Here is a 19,253-nt window from a genome sequence, read left to right on the forward strand (position 1 = left end):
GGTTACGTTTATTCAAACCTAATAAACAAATAAAGGGTGATGAATTGTTCCCCCGGTTAGCTGGCGGGAGGCAGGAATGTCGGCGCGGTTATAAGATCAGACATGTTGTGCAAGTCTATGATCACGTTTGCTCCAACCACCAAGTGCATGTGTGGTGCGTTATGACAGATGTTTTGACAAGACTAAATCAAGGTCAGAGCAGAGGAAGAGTGTGGTTGAGACATCGTTGACCTTCCGTCACTGGGAGTGCAGTAGAGCATATAGACACACCACACACACCCCCATACCCAAAACAGATGAAATACCTACACCCAATGAACCTAATTAAACAATGAATAAATGAGGCGTTGCCATGGCACTGTGTCCTGGTGTGTTTGTCTTGGCTCAGAGTGGCCGGATGGTCCAGGAAGGAGGACACTGGGTCGTTGTCATGGAAACCCTGCCAACATTCCACCGCACGCTGACCGAACTCCAAGACTTCGTAATCGGACCGAAGGCGGACGAACCTTCTGTCCCCATATCACTGCTCCTAATAACCCTTCTCCCTCTGAACAGACACGCGCGCACACACACACACTCACACACACACAACGTTCACACGTACACAGTTGGGTTGTAGATATCAGGATGATTCATTTGAGGTAGGACTGTCTTCCATCTTAGGATAAGATGTTGTGATTTATGAGGAGTTACACACACACACACACACACACACACACACACACACAGAGAGAGAGAGAGAGAGGAAAAAGTATAATCAGACAAATGATACACTGTGACCCTGGTGGGTGGATACAAAGCTACAAACATTCACCATGGAATAAACATAATCATGGCCCCGCCCACTTCTGTGAAATGACAGCATAATGTGTAATCCATCCAGACCCCTCCCCCCCCCCCCCCCCCCACCAGCCACACACATGGAACCCAACCAACCAGCTGTGCACATCAGCCCTTTTTGATTCATAATCATGGGTAGATTTGTTCACGTTGAGATCCTGTTGTAAAGGTCATCCTGACGAGCTCATGAACTGCAGTATTTCAGTACTTTTATATAGACGTTTCCATTTTTCACGATGTCTGGCCATTTCTCTACATCGTAGCGCTGTAAGACTTGAGTTGGGCCTCATGTTCACACAGTTATACACTCATCCTTCAAAGGCAAACGCATGGGCTTGTGTGCACATCGACATTGTCACCGCCATAAGCGTGCACGCAGGGACATGCGAATATTTAATCTGGACATACATCAACTCACATGAACACAAATCTCACACCCACCATATACACCGTACACACAGGATCAGCTGAAATTTCACTTCCTCTCTTTTTAACCAGTTAACCAGTTCCCAGTTTCACTTTGTCAAGCTATCCCCAACATACTTCCCTTACTTTCTCCTCTCCTCTCCTCCTCTCCTCTCCTCCCCTCTCCTCTCCTCTTCCTCCCCTCTCCTCTCTTCTCCTCTCCTCTCTCCTCTCCTCCCTCCCCTCTCCTCTCTTCTCCTCTCCTCTCTCCTCTCCTCTCCTCCTCTCTCCTCTCCTCTCCTCTCCTCCTCTCTCCTCCCCCCTCTCCTCTCCTCTCCTCTCCTCCCCCTCTCCTCTCCCTCCCCCTCTCCTCCTCTCTCCTCCTCTCTCCTCCTCTCCTCTCCTCTCCTCTCCTCTCTCCTCCTCTCTCCTCCTCTCTCCTCCTCTCTCCTCCTCTCCTCTCCTCCTCTCTCCTCCTCTCCTCTCCTCTCCTCTCCTCTCCTCTCTCCTCCTCTCTCCTCCTCTCCTCTCCTCCCCTCCCCTCTCCTCTCCTCTCCTCTCCTCTCCTCCCCTCTCCTCCTCTCCTCCACTCTCCTCTCCTCTCCTCCTCTCTCCTCCTCTCCTCTCCTCCTCTCTCCTCCTCTCCTCTCCTCCTCTCTCCTCCCCTCTCCTCTCCTCCCCTCTCCTCTCCTCCCCTCTCCTCTCCTCTCCTCCTCTCTCCTCTCCTCTCCTCTCTCCTCCTCTCTCCTCCCCTCTCCCCCATAACTAAATCCTGTTTAAAAATGTCCAGGGTTCTCCTTGGCTCCCAGCGTTTCCACGGTGATCGAAACCGATTCATCTGTGCGAGAGTGCACGTGGGGAAAACGGCGACATCGCCATCGCCTGTCCATCACTCTCCTGTCCTGCTGGAGGGAGGGAGGGAGGGATGAAGAGACACGAAAGGAGGAGAAGAAAGCAGGAACAATTGGATGTGGTAGTGAAGGAGACCCTAAGTAGCTTACATGCAGCGTCACGTCAGCTGTTGTGGGTTTTCCGGTCTGACGGCAAACACACACACACACACACACACACACACACACAAGTGTAAGTCAAAGCTCAAGATGATGCAGAATAAAAGGAATTTGTGCCCACTTTTTTTCCAAGAAGGAAGATTAGCAGGAGCGTCATGTCTGATAAAAGCATTCCTGTTGTCCTTAGTGTGTCTGTCAGGTTCTCTCCCTCATTATTCTCATCTCCTCGTCTTCCTCTCCCCACACCCCCCTCTCACACTCCTCTCCCCCACTGTCATTAGTTGCTATGGAGACACCTCAGTGGCATTATTGCGGGTAGATGGGGGTGGGGTGACGTGGAGGGGGGGGCACACTGCTGAAAGCCTGTACGGGGGGAGCAAGTTTTGGGGGCGGGACCAAGCGATTGTGTGTTAGGGGGAGGGGGAGGAGAGGGCGGAGGGAAGAGGGGAGGACAGGAATAGTGTCAGCATGCAGAAGGGGGAGAGAGAGAGGGAGGGAGAGAGAGAGGGGGGAGAGAGAGGAGGGGAGTGATGACCAGTGAGAGTGAAGAGTCAGCAAGTGGTTGCTAGAGACTGTGCATCAGTGTGTGTGTGTGTGTGTGTGTGTTGGAGAGATAGTGTGTTTGTGTGAAAGAGCGTCAAGCCACTCGACTGGCTCTGCTTTTGGTCATTACTTCACGGATCCATTTTATGGACTGAACCCGGGTTGAGTGTGTGTGTGTGTGTGTGTGTGAGGGAGAGCGGGAGCACGTGGGGGTTTGCTACAGAGCAAGAGCAGAGAAAAGAAGTATAAAAGAAACAGTTACAGATGGCACAGAGAGCTTAGCTGGTGAGTACCTGCCACCATACTTTTATTTTATGGTGATCGTTGGCATGGAAGTGTGTGTGAGCAGTTGTTTGTGTTAATGTGCGTGTGACTACCAGTTTCTGCATGTGGTCAAATGCTGTGTGTTCCTGAGTGTGTGGCAGCAACAGGCTTGCACGTATGTAAAATAAGAAAAAGATCCCCTGTCTCTGTATTCAACTGATGGGTGTGCATGTGTGCATTTGCGTGTATGCGTGCATGTGTGTGTGTGTGTGTGTTTGCAATCGTAGTAGCAGTAGTAATAGTAATAGTAGTAGCAGTAATAGTAGTAGCAGTAGTAGTAATAGTAGTAGCAGGAGTAGTACTAGCAGTAGCAGTAATAGTTGTAGTAGCAGGAGCAGTTTTAATAGTAGTAGTGGTGGTGGTAGTAGTAATAGTAGCAGTAGTATCAGAATGAGTTGTTTAATAAAGATGATGGAACTCTGACATCCAGAAAGGAGCTGATTTATTCTGTAGTGATGTTAGAAGGGTGTTGGATTTATTATTTATTCATTTATTTACTTGCACGTTTTATTTTTCTGATCCATGATTATACATTGGCTTCCAATGTGGTACTGTTGATTTCTTCTTTTGCAAACTAGAGCAGTTCTAGTTTATTTTAAACTGGAGCACTATTTGGGAACAGAGGATACCTGTGCTTGGGTGTGGAGAACTGACTGGACAGGAAAAGGTCAACTCCTCATCTCGTATCGCTTTCTTAGAAAAGGGGGCATATATGTAGGTGTTGGGGATGTCACGATACCAGAAATGTATTAGTCGTTACCAATACCAGTAAAATTCCACGATATGATTTTTGATACTAATTTCAATACCAGGGGCGAGGCTAGGGTATTTTTAGTGGTGCTAGAGCACCACCGTGAAGTTGCTCAGCACCCCCTGGCTCAACACATTTTAAAAATATTATATTATGCAAAAACCTTGCTCTGCACCTGCGCAATACTTTGGTATTGTGCCTCTGTGAGCACTGGGGGCTGGGCACCCCTAAAGACCAGATCCTAAAATCGCCCCTGTTCAATACTATGATATAACAAAGGCTTTAAAGTTTTTTGTCAGCAAAAAAGTGCTTTGGTTGCTAGACGCAGCAAATACTCTGGTGCTAAGTAGAAATTATTGTATTATTATTTTAATTCACAAAATAGAGTTGCTGTACATAATCTGATATTAATAGACTAATAATATTATGAGCAGGGATGCAGAGTAAACTCGGTTCATGTAGCTTTTTAAATAACATTTTAAAACTACATCGCTGGTTATTAGCAGTTATTAGCAAGTTATTAGCAAGTTAGCCGTGTGTGAACATTGCGTGCATAACGAGCAGTCACAGGTCACAAACAATAACGGCGACGTTTCAGGTTATGAACATTTTGACAAAACCCTCTCACTTTAACTGCTTATACAGCTCTGGAGGTCTGTCTTTGAGGTACATAAGCTAGCTAAATTTGTGGCGTTTCTTTCTTTTAGTGACATGTTTTCCAGACACAGTTTGCAAAATGGATTTGCGTTGTTGGTTGTCGGACTCAAACGCAGGATACTTCCATACGAAACTTTTGGCATTTTTAAAACTAATCACAGTGGAACTGTTGCGTTTGTTTGTTGGTGTTTTGGTGTTCTTGTGTTATTAGCGTGTAGGCTAATTATATGTGGTACAGGGTTGCCAACTCTCACGCATTGAGCGTGAGACACACGCATTTGACCGTTTTCACACGCTCTCACGCCACACTTCCGATATCTCACGCCGGAAAAAAAATATCCAGTTTATTTACCTCAGATCCACATATATGATTCAATACGTTACTAGTTCGCTAGCTCTGGCGTCATCCACCGGCTATATAACACTGAATCTGTGTCCATTTTACGTTCCCCCCCCCCCTCTCAACAACTTTCGTTCGCCCACCCCCCCCCCCCCCCCCCGCTCAACAAAATACACTCGCCACCGGCTCCAGGTTAAAATCTCACTCCAAGCGAACGTCAAAAGTTGGCAACCCTGTGTGGTATGGGAGACCCTTCGGGTACCACAGGAAACTAAGAACATTTTCAGAATGTTGGTGCCGACATGTTAAATTATACTTGAAAATGCTTGAAATTGTAACTATTTCGTTTCACAACAAATAGCTGTCTGACTGAACAGTTCGCCTTTATTACATCATAGCTAGGTTTATACTTGACGCCTCGCGACTGTCGCGAGAGTCCGCGAGTCAAAAATTACGTAATCGCCGTGGCTCCGCCCATGCGCGCTGTGTCGCGTCGCGAGGTCGTGCACCTCTTGATTTTTTATAATTTATGGCCTGTTTGGGCTATTGCGTGCGTTGACTGCTTTTCACCAGAACACTTAGAGACATTTTTATTTCCACTTCACTTGGTACTTTTAAGACAAAGTAAATAAAATAAACCGATCTGTTTTAGTTTTTTTTTTTTTTGGAACTAAAGAACCGTGTGGTGAGGTTAGAAGGTTGTTAATAAACACTGTGAAGGACTCTGAGAAGGTCTAAAGAACCGTGTGGTGGGGTTGGAAGGTTGTTAATAAAGGTTACCGCAGAGCCTGTGAGAAGTTCTTGCCTTAAGGTCGGTTGTCATGGTAACAACAGTCCTTTTCCTATTTGGTCTGAACATTCTCTCAAATACCAAAACCTGTCATGGCTGTGTGTGCTTGCGTGTGTGTGTGTGTGTGTGTGTGTGTGTGTGTGTGTGTGTGTGTGTGTGTGTGTGTGTGTGTGTGTGTGTGTGTGTGAGGGAGAGAGAGAGAGAATGTGTGTCAGAGAAAGGCAGAGAGAGAGAGACAGAGTTTGGATCAGTCAGTCAGAAAGCTTGTGAGACTTCAGAAACCTAGTGGACAAGCTCCACACACACACACACACACACACACACACACAGGTATTAGGATGGATTACAGCATCTGTCCTGTAGTAAAGCGATGAACTGTAATAAAGGAGAACTTCAAAGTGAAACTTCATTTACAGCGCGTGCTGGAGCGTGTGTGTTTATCATTGTAGTGTGCGCTCCTGCAGAGAGCCCTTAGCTTTTTTTTTTAGCAGTTATTTCACACACACGGACAAGAAACCCTTAAAGCCTTTGGTCTGTTACACAGACACATTCCTAAGCACTCTTGCCCACAGCATCTCTTCTCTTAGGAGGGCTTTTAAGTATCTCTAATGCTGAAATCCATACTTACTGTTTCAGATCCCCATTACTCCCAAGCCCTGAAGTGAAACAGGTGTGTGTGCGTGTGTAGCTTGCTCGATTAGGTTTCTTTGGGGGAGTGTATTCGTAGATCATTACCCTGATGTGTTAAGATATCGGCTGCTGTAGATAAAGCCTGATCTCCTGACCCTGTGTGACACTCTGCTCAACCGCTGGACTGAGGAGAACAGGCAGCCATTTAAGGTCCATACAGAAACCCAAAGCCATAAAACACTGATATGAGCTCAATTCAAAGAACATTTGTGTTTGTCTCTCTAGTACTCTAGTCTAAATGCTCAGTTTAGAGACGTGTGCGTACCTGAGTGTTCGTACGCGGGTACGTGTGTCTGTGTATTTTAGCCTACATGTTTTGCTCTATATGCCAGAAATAAACTTAAGTTGGCATGTCTAAACTTATTTACAGATGTTTTAAATAATTCTTTGTTTCACACATATTTCAATTACATTTGTAACCCAAATCATATATATTTTGTATATTTATGTATAGCCATTGCGATTGTTTGATGTAATGTGACTGCAGCATGACTGAAGCAGTGTATTTCAGCAGGCCTAGCATACTGGCATACCAGCATAATTATTTATCATTGCCTGGCCCTGCCTGCTTTTTCCAGACTTACTCATGATCAAACTGCCCTTTCTGCTCTGAATCATGCAGCATAGGGGGAATTTCTCTGGGCAGAGTCAACGTTCCAAATGGACATTTGTGGAGCCGGAGCAGATGTGAGGCGGACATTTTGTGTTGTGGTCCTGATGACTTTTGGTGTCTTAATTACTGTGACCTGAATTTAATCCTTAAGGGCAGTTAAGACCAGAAGAAAAGATTAACCATCTCACGTGTGTGTGTGGGTGTGAGAGAGTGTGTGTAGGTGTGAGAGAGTGTTTGTTGGTGTGTGAGAGTGTGTGTAGGTGTGTTTGTAGGTGTGTGTGTAGGTGACTGTGTGTGAGAGTGAGTGAGTGTGTGTAGTGTGTATGTAGGTGTGTGTGTGTGTAGGTGTGTGTGTGTGTAAGTGTGTAGGTGTATGTGTGTGTGAGTGTAGGTGTGTGTGTGTGTGTGTGTGTGTGTGAGAGAGAGAGAGTGAGTGTTCTGTACAAGTGTTCTGTTCACTTAGTTTGGATCCCTGTAGACAAGTAAGACTTTCATCACTGAGGCGTACTCAGGACACACCTCAGGACATGTGCTCGCTTACACACCTGCACACACACACAGACACAAACGCGTACACACTCACACTGCGTCAAAAAGGGTCAGAGGACACACTTTTTTGGGCAAGACCGTTAGGAAGCGACGGTACAACCCTCGTCTCCTCTCTGCTGACCCGTTTCCGATTTCAAATGTCCAGAGACATTCTAGGTCAGGTGTGTGAGTGTGGGTGTGTGTAAATGGCCATGTCTGTCAGCTGATGTGTTTTCGATGCCAGCAGGATACACCGAGTCTTTTGCGAGTCCTTGTCCAAATGCACAGGCATGAACACACACACACACACACACACACACACACACACACACATGTTGGTATATGTTGCCCGGAGATACTTGTCACTGGCTGTGCTGAGGTAATTATGGGATGGCGTATTGTGCGTCCCACTGACTGCTTCTTCTCCACCATCTCTCCTCCCTGTGGAGATAATGGTCTGCAGCCACTCCTCCTTCCCCTCGTTACCTCGTCTTTTACCAGTCTTGCTTATTTCGCTCCTCTCCCTCACAACTCTTGTTGTTTCTCTTTGTGACGTTAGCGACTACGTTAGTCCGCGTTTCGAAGAGCACGCACACGCACGCGCGTCCCGTGCCCCTGCACACTCGCGTGCACACTTGCACACACTAAACGGATCAGTGCAAAAACCTGCCCAGGCCACTTTGCAGGCGATAATTAAAGGTGCTTCCTGCATTTTGCAGTTAAGTGGGTTACGTAGTAGGTCTGTGCATGTCTACGTGTGTTTCCATGCCCGAGTTGCTGTCTGGGTGTGTTTGTGTCGGGAGTAATCACCTTGCAGACTCTTTTTACCCTCAGTTTGCACTAAGGCGTGCCGGTGTGCTCAAAAGCAAACCCTAATGACGATGACGATGGCTGAGGTGTTTCAGCGGCGTCTTGTGAGCGACGCATGAATGTATGCAGAAGTGGGTTCTTCCTGTTTGGTTCCTCCAGCTACGTCAATGCGAGAGTTCAGATGTCGTGCACTCTCGAGCCGTGCCTGCATTCCTCCGAGATAAGCCAATAAGAAGCAAACCCGCACCGAAGCACCAAACCTTTGTGTGCGGAGTCGATGGAGTCGGCGCTGTGTGGAAGGCAGCGTCCCATTGACGGCTCACTGCGAAACACTGCAACGGGTTCACGCTAAGCAAGTAACACCAAGGGCGTGACTTTAAAACCAAGTGCCGCATGGTTGTTTACGTTGCCACAGTGACGATGTCACAATCAGATTCAGTTCACCGCTTTATTCCTGCCTGAAGGTGAGTACACACAGTTCAGTGGATGTGGGACTTGGTCTTCAGAGTTGCTTGTTTGCACCTATCTGTTTCTCTTACCATCACACGTGCACACACTGAACTGGTTATTTATGGACCGGCATATATAGACTATTGAAGGGAGGGGAAGAGACCACATGTGCCTCTGGCCTACATAAGGTAGCGCTCTGTGTGTGTGTGTGTGTGTGTGTGTGTGGGGCATCTTCTCCTCGAAAAACACGCCGACAAACTTGCACGTCAAACGTTCATCACCATCTCCCTGGCTTTGGCTCTCGGGCTGTTGGTTTCTAATTTCTCACTGTGCGTCTGCGGTAGCTGCTGCTTCACGCGACCTGGTTTTCAAAATGGAATTAATCGCTTGTAGGTCTCCTCTCCCACCAGACCTACACGAGCTGATGCTTGTGGGATCATGATCAACGTGGCTGGTGCCTGCGCGCGTGTGCCTGCGCGCGTGTGTCTGCGTCCACGCACGCATGCGCACGCGAGACGAGATCGAGGTCAGAATGCTCGTTTTGGAGAAGTTTTTGTGTCAGAGGAGGACAAAGATGAGAACGTTCTCTTCCTTCATCTGTTATTCGCTCCATAAATTCCTCTCAGGTTGTCTTCTGTCAGTCTGTAATTCATTCATCCATCCACTCTCACTCTCATTCTCTCACACTCTCACTCTCTCACTCTCTCACTCTCACTCTCATTCTCACACTCTCACTCTCTCACTCTCTCATTCTCTCACACTCTCACTCTCTCACTCTCACTCTCATTCTCTCACACTCTCACTCTCTCACTCTCTCACTCTCATTCTCTCACACTCTCACTCTCTCACTCTCTCTAATTGATTTGTCTACCTTGTGGTGTCAGAATGAGGCCACCCCAAGAATGGAGCAACAGAGTCGTGTTTTTTTACCACTTAACTGCTTATGCTAGGAAGACCTAAACCCCAATCCCCCCCCTCCACACACAAATGCATAAAACCCCCTCAACACCACCACCAGTTTCACTGCAGTGAGGTAGGTAGTCACCAGGACTGCTTTTCGGTATGAACTGAATGAATGACAAGACAAATAAAATAGCTGCAGGCTTGGTTCCACTATTCACATCCGAGACACGCCGTCGGAATGCTGTAAGGTAAGTCAGGTGCTTTGTTTTCCATTTTGAAAGGTGTAACTCTGCGTGACACCTGGAACATTTTGATCGTTCCACGGACTCCACAAACATACCTTTACAGTTAAACACTCCATACTGTTAATCCCAAACAGATCACACTGGTACTACTTTAATTCACCCAGAAATCTACTCAGGACACTCTTGTATTTCAACACAGTATATGCTTTTTATTTGAGATTAGCAAATAGATCAGACGCATGGCATTTAGGACACCATTAAGTGTCCTCATGACATCTAGCACTTTGAGGTTTTCGGCATTTTTGGGGTTTTTATGGTGTTTATTGCTAATCAGCTAGATAGATTGTACAAATATTCAGAAACCCTTTAGTTTACTAATGTTTCCCTTCAAATGGGAAATGAATAAATGGTAATATGTGGAACAGAAGTTGAGGGAGTGGATGTCTGGATGGGGGCTGGGGGGTCTGGTCGAAATTAATGCCCCTGTTGGTCATGTATTGTCAGGCTAATACCAGGCTGTTTTGGGCCCTACCTACTGCAAGTAAAGTCACAAATCTACCAGTACCTGAACAAATTTTCCTAACCGTTGTGTCGGCTGGACCGTAGACTTCCCAGCTTTGGGGTTATCGTGTTTCTCACTTTTTCACGTTTCCCTAACCTAAACACGGCTAATCGGCTAACACCTCACGAGCAATACCAGTTGAGTTGGAACAAAAACAAAAAACGTTGTTGGAGCGTGTAACCTCGGTTACTAGGCAACTACTGTGGTTGGTCGGAGAGTGGCATGGCGACCGAATTTGAAGAGGTGGAGCACCTGTTCCCCTAGCAAATCTCAGAGTCATGGTGCCCGCCTGTGCCCGTCATGTGACTTCTTACCAAATCACGTGACTGTCACCAAATCAAGCAGACGTGCTCAGCTTACGTACATGGTAAAACCGTACCAGGTCCAGACGTGTTTGCTAAACTCAGACAGATGACAGATGGGTTTACTGATGCGAATCAAAACTCCCTTCAGATCTTTAGGTTGTAGACCCTGATGAGCTCATGTGCCTTTGGACCAATTTGAGCACAAGATAACATGTAAAACAGTAATAATCAATTTGCTTCTTAAAGAAGGGCTTGAGCTCAGTGTTATGCCTTTCTAATTAACTTATAATGGATTTAGAGCTCTTCGGATTATCATTGATTTCCTGTTTTCCTTGCTGGTGGCTGTTCTGATCCTTTTAAGTGCTGTTTTCAGTACTTGTTTCCGTTTACTTTGCTGTCACTCGGACACAAGCTCACATCTGTGTGTAGAGCAGGTTTGGCAGGTGCTGTTCCCAAGTGTTTAACAGCAGGTGCAGTCTCACAACACAGGTGTTTTTACACTTACCTGGCAACCGGTGTATTGGGGGAGGAGGGAGGTGGTGTTTCTGTGTCTGTCTACGTGTGTGTGTGTGTGTGTGTGTGCGTGTGTGCGTATTAAATGTGTATCTGCGTGTGCATACGTGCCTGTGTGTGTGTGTGTGTGTGTGTGTGTGTGTGTGTGTGTGTGTGTGTGTGTGACCACACGCGTGCGTGAAACAGCAGGTTGAAGTAGGAGGGGCCTGGAAGAGCGGAGCTTGTCCTTGCTCAGACACAAGCGCACACGGACGGGGTTTGGAGGGAGTGTTTAGAAGGGTGAAATTGAACTGGTCTGGAAATAGAGAAGATTACACATAGAAGGAAACGATCGAAGACAATGCAGCACTTAATGGTGAGAAACAGCTCTTTCACTCTACGACTCACTGTCCTTCAGACAGCCTGGTCACCTAGTTTAGGTTTAATAGCTGGACTCTTATTGATCACAGGGCTACTGTATTTATTCATTAGCAAATGTCATTAGATTGATCATATGCTTATTTGCTCATACCTAAAAAGACTGTATAATACTGTATATGGACACTGTATATGGACAACTAGTCTTGCAAATAGTTTTCTTTATATTTTGATGATTAGCTTTGAATTTTATATTGTGAAAAGGGTAATATTGTATAGCCCAGTCCAGCATTTAACACTATATGATAAGGTTAATTGACAGAGTCAGATGATTTTAAATAGTAATTCTGAAGTGTCCGTTTCAGATAGAAGCTTAGTTTATTTTTTTATTGACTCAGAAGGTTTCATTTTCCAAATAAATTAACACTAGCATTTAATAACTACAGAGAAAATACTTACTAAAGTATTAGACTTTATAGTAGAAGTTTGTTGAATAGTAACACAGACAGTAACAGTGGGGTAACAGATGCTGTGTTTACATTGTATTGCCCAAGGAATGCCTGATTATGATGAACAGGGTGAGTTGTTTTGTACCTTTTAAAAACGCAACACTGTTAACTCACTCTATGGAGAACAGGTTTTGTTCTAGATGAAACCCAAAGATGTAAAATTGCTTTCATTTTTAAGGTCTTTCTCATTTGAATTACGATGAATTTGCCCTGTGGCAGATCCGATCTAGGATCCTTCACGTTTTCCCATGGGATTTGTGCTTGCTTTCGGAATGACACTCTGGAAAATTGGAGAATTTTCCACTGCTGCCACCATGGAAGGACTGGTGGGAATTCTGGGGCAATTTTAGAGTGTCACTGGGGCGGGAAGCGAAACGGGATTCATGAAGCGGAAAAGAGGAAAGCTGGTGCAACACTGGCCTAGAGCACCGTGCCACCCCAGGATGTCTGGACCGTCATGCTGAGGGTGTGGGTGAGGGTGTGGGTGAGGGTTTGGGTGTGGTTGAGGGTGAGGGTGTGGGTATGGAGGTGTGTGAGGGTGAGGGTGTGGGTTTGGGTGAGGGAGTAGGTGTGGGTTTACACGTGGGTGAGGGTGCGGGTGTGGACGGGGGGGGGGGGTGGGGGTGGATGTGTCCCATTTGCTTCCTAAAGGCTTAAAACTGGCTGTGTGTTTTGCAGCATCGTCGAACAGAACACTTCTCCCTTCCGTAATGCATAAAACACATTTTAACTTCACAAAGATAAATACTGTAGGTAAGAAGGCTTTAAACAGACAGAACACACACTCACTCACACACTCTCTCTCCTGCAAATACAAGAGAACCCTCACTATCCACTTTCTTTAAAAAAATACTTTGCACTTACAGCCACTGGCCGATCGGGTACGCTGTTCTGAGTGTGTACTTTATCTGGGGCCTCGCACACTTTCTCTGGCATCGTCTGCTCTGTTAACCAAACACTGGTCACCACTGGTCAGTTTCAGACAGCAGAAACACTGCTGGCTGACTGTGATTAGAGTGACACAGGGGTCCTGTGATTGGAATGGAGATGGAGTTCTGCAGAAGACCAGCCGTGTCTGGCAGCGGAAAGATCTGTAGCCTCCACATGAAAGGAGTTTCCGATCCGATAATGGTTCTGACAGAGAGGGCAGAGAGTGTGGAGGGTTTGAAAGGACCAGTTTAGGATGATTTGGCTACTGAGACACTCGGCCTGCCGGTTCATTGTAAACGTCCTTGTTTCTGCACCTTTGGAAGCCTGATATTGATCGGCCGATCAATAGGTGCCGTCGCTAGCACTGCCAGAGAGGTATTTCTGGTGAATAGGTGTCTTGCTGAAGGTCGAGCCTCTCCTCAAGTTTCAAATATTTGAACAAGAGGGGGAGCGAGTCTGTGTGTGTGTGTGTGTGTGTGTGTGTGTGTGTGGGTTCTGCGTTCTCATTATGTTTCTTTCTTTCTTTTTTATCGTGTGTTTCTAGACCTCTCCCCCTCAGTCCTACAGTATTCCTATAGATCTGTGGACTTGGTGCTGAAAAGAAAAACCCCGCCTCCTCCCAGACCATGCCACACCCACACTCTTGGGAAGTCCAACCCCCAGCCCTCTCCCAGGAAGCCAACCTCACAGAAACCTCAAGGTAACGAACGCATTCCTCAGTCATCCTGCTCACCCCACACAACATTCATTATTCGTTCAGAGCTGTGAAATGACACATCTGCCTTCATTTGTATGCAGTCCAAGATCAATTTATTGGTTTATGAAGTCATTAAGCATGTCATTGTTGAAGTAAAAAAATATTTACTGGGTTATTTGTATCACATCCACAGTGACTCCTGTCACACTGTCAAAATCTCTTCAGCTGCAGTGTGTAACATCCTCTACAGAGAGTGTATCGGAGTGGTAGAAGCAAGCTGACTGTCTGAAGCCAAGCATGCTTTTCCTGTCAGAAAAACAAAGCATGTTCGGTCTTAGGCAGACAGCGTAAGCCGTGCATGAGGAAAGAATACCAGGGCATTCAGACCATAATACCTGGAAACTCACAAAGTGCACCATTTAAAGAGAAGTTAAAGCACCTGAACGCGGTGCCATGTTGTCGCCCGGGGCACAGCAGACGCCCTCAGCTACACGAGGAAGTGCCGGGCGACGGACTCTGCACTGAGCCGTCATCACGCCTTGACCAAAGGTTGTTATCTTTTTTTTTTTTTTTTTGCTGTTGTTGCTTCTTTTCCTTTCAATTTTATGGGTCATAACTGTATTCAATCGTGATTATACGATTGTATTTAAAAGGTGAAGCAGGATCCTGAGCCTCGTTTTGAAGCCAGAGCAGACTTTAATCCCAAAATGGCTCTTTAAAAAGCTCCTCCACGAGTTCTTTCCCTATAATATAATAAAGTATGATATGCACATTTAAGCAAAAGTCCTCCAAGTCAATGAACTCATCTTTTCTCGGCATAACCCGACGTTCTGTAAGAGCGCTGGGTTCACTAAACCGAACATTTCTCTGTGATATTTCTGACGCAGAACACGATGTTCCATACGGTATTCTCGGTTTGTGCGTGTATCAGTAAAGGCGAGGCTCGTTGTGCGTGTCGGCCCGTGCGGTTCTCGTGCTTTGACGATGCTTTTGATATATTTGTTCTGACTTTTGGAGGATATTGAAATAAAAAAGCATATGTGCCAAGTGCAAAATGTCAGATGACATTGATATAAAAATAGTCTGGTAGTCGACACTCTGCAAGAAGCATCAAAAACATTTTCAAATAGCTATATTTGCTCTAATTATACAGTTGTATATGTTATGAACACAGGAACAACCCAAAGTGCGATATGCGAAGAATCTTGTTTCCTGAAACACTTCTCTGTCTTATGAATAATTAACACACAGGTTTACATACAACATCCACTGGCAGTGAGCAGAAATTGAGCGAGAATGGTTGCTTGTCCCGCCCCACAGCTGTTCTGTCACTCCGTTTAGAGAAGGACTGGGTAAGAGGAAGGAAGTGGTCACTTTGCAGCACGGGGACGTGGTCCTCATCTGTCTTCTGGTACCAGAGCTCCACCTGGACACCTCTGCTTCAGACCAGCACCCACACATGCACCTGGACCGGCTACTGGAAAATATCAGACCTGCACAAATTTGATGAGATTTGCACGTTTGGGCTTCATGCACAGACCGCATTGTAGATGAAGTGTCTCTACTCTTTTGTCTGTGTGTGTGTGACAGTACAGTTGTGCAACAGCAGATGAATGGTTTTCAACTTCCTGATCACAAAGCCGGAAATCAGCCAGAGTCTCGGTCGAGCGTGCACCCGTCACTTTTCTATTCCGCACTCTCATCTGCCTCTCGTCCCGTGCGTTCGTCCCGCGTGTCCATCCGGCCTCGTTCCGCAGCGTTTCTGGTCGCGTGCCCGCGCGCCTGTCCCGGGCGACATGGAGACCGCGTCCCCTGAGAACATGCGGAGGAACGTGAGGAATGCCGTCACCGTCGCCGTGGTGCCAGGACTCCTCTGACGCCCTCTCTGTCTCTTCCTCTTTTCCCCTGGCTGGGTGCGTTGCCCAGTGCCCCCTAAGCCTCCGCACCTGCAGGCTCTGGGCCAGGACAAGCGGCCAGCGCCGATCCCGCCGGTGCCCCGCCGCCCTCTCCCCACCCCGCCGCCCAAACCCAGAGCGCTCGCCCCGCATACGCACTCGCACCCGACCCAGAGCGTGGGCAACCTCATCGAGAAGTTCGAGAACGCCAGGTAAGCACAAATTGTTCTTGTGTGTGTGTGTGTGTGTGTGTGTGTTTTTGTTTGTTTGTTTTTGTGTGTGTGTGTGTTTTATTGCGTGTGTGTGTACGCGTGTGTATGTGTATACAAGCAAGGGGGGGGGGGGGGGGGGGGGGGTTCTCGAGTCTTGAGGTGGCCACTGCCTGCCTTGCTCATTAAGGATCTGGACACAAACATTTGTTAAGCTGCTTTGTGACTGGTGTTGTGGAAAGTACAATATAAATACTAGTGCTGTCAATTCCAGGTGCCGCGATTAAGTCTTCACCAGGATTTTGCTCAGGCTTCCTGGATTGTGTTGATTCCACTAATTTTACCTGGATTGCTAATTAGAAAATCTAGCAAGCTTGAGCAAAATCCTGGTGAGGACTTAATCGCGGCACCTGGAATTGACAGCACTAATAAATACACATTGATATGTGTGTGCATATGTGATGTATGTCTGTGCATATATGATGTGTGTTGATTACAATCTGTGGATTCTTATTATTTAATCTTGAATGTGATTTGATTATTGTGTGTGTGTGTGTGTGTGTGTTTTCATTGTGGATAATTTTTATTTGTATGCAGATGTTCCTTGTCTTGTAGAAGATGGTAAACCTTGTAGGTTTCTGAGTTATTAATGTGTCATGATATACAGACCAACAACTGACATTATAAAGACATTATATATATTTAAGGATACTGTGTCATGTTTGGATTGGAAAACAACATTCACAGGATGTGCAAAGAGGAAAATGTAGAAGCTACAGATGGCCATTTTGGCTTCATGATTTTATGTTGTAAAGCCTCTAAAGGCTCTAAAACTACAGTACATCCTTGTTCGTTGTCAGTTGATTGGTTTGTTTATGTCCATGTGCTGGTTTGTTTATGTTTATGTATTGGTTGCCTCTCAGGGTCCCGATTCTGGGAGTCCACCCTAGGAATCCCCTCTGGCCCAGCAGGAGCATGGAGGCTCCGCCCCCCGAGCCAGAGCCAGCTCGGCTCAGCGATCCAGGGCATTCTGGGAAGTCCTACCCCACGGACGATCTTGCGCTCCATCCCTCTGACAGGTCAGGGGTCGTGGATTTACCCTCACTTGACTGTTTGCGAATAAACTGCACAAAGGACAGGGACAGCCAGGACAAACTGGACCGGCATAGCAGGGACTCGGACAGCAACCAGAGCGGCCTGGACCACAACCCCAGCAACACGGAGTCGGATGCCGGCAGCTTGGTGGGCGGGGCTTCCGAAGGCAGTGGGAAGGCGCCCAATCGAGACAGCGGGATCGATAGCCCCTCCTGCGGAGGCGACGTGGAAGCGTTCTCCAACGAGGTCCCCATCGAGGAAGAGGAGAGGCACGACAGTGTCGCCACGGAGACGGAGAGCGCGTCCTGCGTCACCTCCGGCAATAAGCGGGACTCGACGCAGGACGAGGACAGCGACCTGGACGATGGGAGCAGCGAGGAGCCAGACTGTCTGGAAGGCAAGGTAGGACCACAGACGGCCCGTGTCCGGTGGCTCACAGGCGCCTTTTGAAAGCAGCACTTCATACTAAGGGCTCGAGATCTGCTCAAAAGATGTTCCCTTCAGGTTCCTGTAATAGGAATAAATGGTACAGGAGTTCTTGCTCGTGTGAGTCAGGTTGTATTTACAGGAGTATGGGTCAGGGTGCGTCATGACGAACACTGTCCCATGTGTAACATCTGCACCTCATGTCAACTTCCTGTTTATCCTATCCTGCTTCCTCCTGAAATTATGCAGGTGTGGTTTTGACAATGCTTTAGTAGCCCCCAGACATCGAGACATAACCTCTTCCCCACATCACTCCGTAGCTTTTGGAAGTCTGAGTTGGTGTGGTATAGTGTTTGTTAATGAAGGTGTGTCACTGTTGTCTCAGGTGTTTGTATGTGTGTGTATGTCTGCCAATTGCACTACGCTACTCTGCAGTGTCTGTGAAAAGCTACTGTCACATGGCACCTACTGGGGTGTGTACATGTATGCGTTTGTGTCTGTGTATGCGTTTGTCTGGCAAAAGACACACAACTATCTGCTGCTAATTCAAAATTGCTAAACACTGCATATTCCATGACACAGCAAATGGGAGAAGTAACACAGGTTCGTTATTCAGGAATAATATGCATTTATATTTATATTTCTAATGGACGAAGCCTGAACCTCTTTCCTGTCTACTTTAAATAATATCATATTACGTGTCACCAGTGACTTTAGAGGTGTGGACTTTAGAGGGTATTGGAGGGGGAGGGTGTATTGGGAAATTAGCTCTGAATGAAAACTTCATACTGGACATAGCATCACTGCTTTGGTCTCTTACAGGTTATTACCAGTGCGCTGATGGTTGGCCATGACGTCTTCTCGCTTTGAGTCGTGAGAAGTGGCAAGCAGAGAAACTCATATCAGTTTCTAGACTGTTGTCTTGCTGTCACTCTCTCTCTCTCTCTCTCTCTCTATTCCCTCTTTTCCATCCGTCTGTCTGTCTATCTGCGTTTAGTACATGTCTAGTTAGCGGTCCCTTTATCTACATGTCTGCCAGCTCTTATATATACACTTTGCCTGAAGCATTATGAAAATACAAAACAAAGAACTGTTAGTAACCGGAGGGAGAGACAGGCTTGGTGCTGTTTGACAGGTAATGAATTTCCTCAGCTGGCATTTAAGGCACCAGAGCTGTGCTCAGATTCAGCCCAGAATCATTCCTGTGCACTGATCCTGGGTCAGTTTCCCCTGATCAGAAAGAGTTGCACTTGAGATGAATTCGATTAATGGAGGTCTATTAGACCGCCAGGGATACTGCCATCTTTTTATGGGGTTGAGGGATTGACTAGAGGAATTTGATCCACACTGTGCAATGTGTACTGTGCACACTTGATCCAAACACACACGTGTGCACTCACAGTAGAGACATTGGTTTGCTGTTCCAAGTAAAAGCAGATAAGATCTTCGTGTAAAATACCTACTATATATTATATTTAATGGAGAGAGACTTGCTCAGAAAGGAGAGTGAAAGTGAGAGGGGAGACACAGACTCTGACACTCTGGGTGTGTTAATGGTTTTACTAAGCCCAGGTGTGTCAGGGAGCTTAACTACTTTCTTGGTGATCCTGTCTGCAGAAAACACCCTCAGCATAAACACAGACACACACACACGGCACACACCCGAATGACTGGATACATACCAGTTATTAGTGTGGGTGACAACAGCTGTACGCTGGCATGTGTCCTTGTGCACCTCCCCCCTTCACACACACACACACACACACACACACACACACACACCTTTTCCGTAGTATTTTCCAGTTAATTGCTGGCGTACGCCCGTTTGAAATTGCTAGCAACACCTCTCCTGTTTC

At 46.7% G+C, this 19,253-nt stretch overlaps 1 protein-coding gene across 2 annotated transcripts in view; it reads left to right on the forward strand.

Moving 5' to 3' along the window:
• Positions 1–19,253, forward strand: part of fgd (faciogenital dysplasia) — a 42,839-nt gene that overhangs the window by 11,151 nt on the left and 12,435 nt on the right. The window contains exons 1-4 of one of the 2 annotated variants that reach the window (XM_077003106.1): positions 2,232–2,268; positions 13,620–13,775; positions 15,699–15,879; positions 16,800–17,373. In XM_077003106.1, the coding sequence (XP_076859221.1) occupies positions 2,247–2,268; positions 13,620–13,775; positions 15,699–15,879; positions 16,800–17,373 (933 nt within the window). In that variant the 5' untranslated portion in view covers positions 2,232–2,246. Of the gene's footprint in view, positions 1–2,231; positions 2,269–13,619; positions 13,776–15,698; positions 15,880–16,799; positions 17,374–19,253 lie in introns of those variants that run through there. The other variant, XM_077003105.1, reaches the window with a different exon arrangement.

The sequence above is a fragment of the Brachyhypopomus gauderio genome, chromosome 4 (assembly GCF_052324685.1).
Source record: "Brachyhypopomus gauderio isolate BG-103 chromosome 4, BGAUD_0.2, whole genome shotgun sequence".
In the NCBI taxonomy this organism is placed as follows: Eukaryota; Metazoa; Chordata; class Actinopteri; order Gymnotiformes; family Hypopomidae; genus Brachyhypopomus; species Brachyhypopomus gauderio.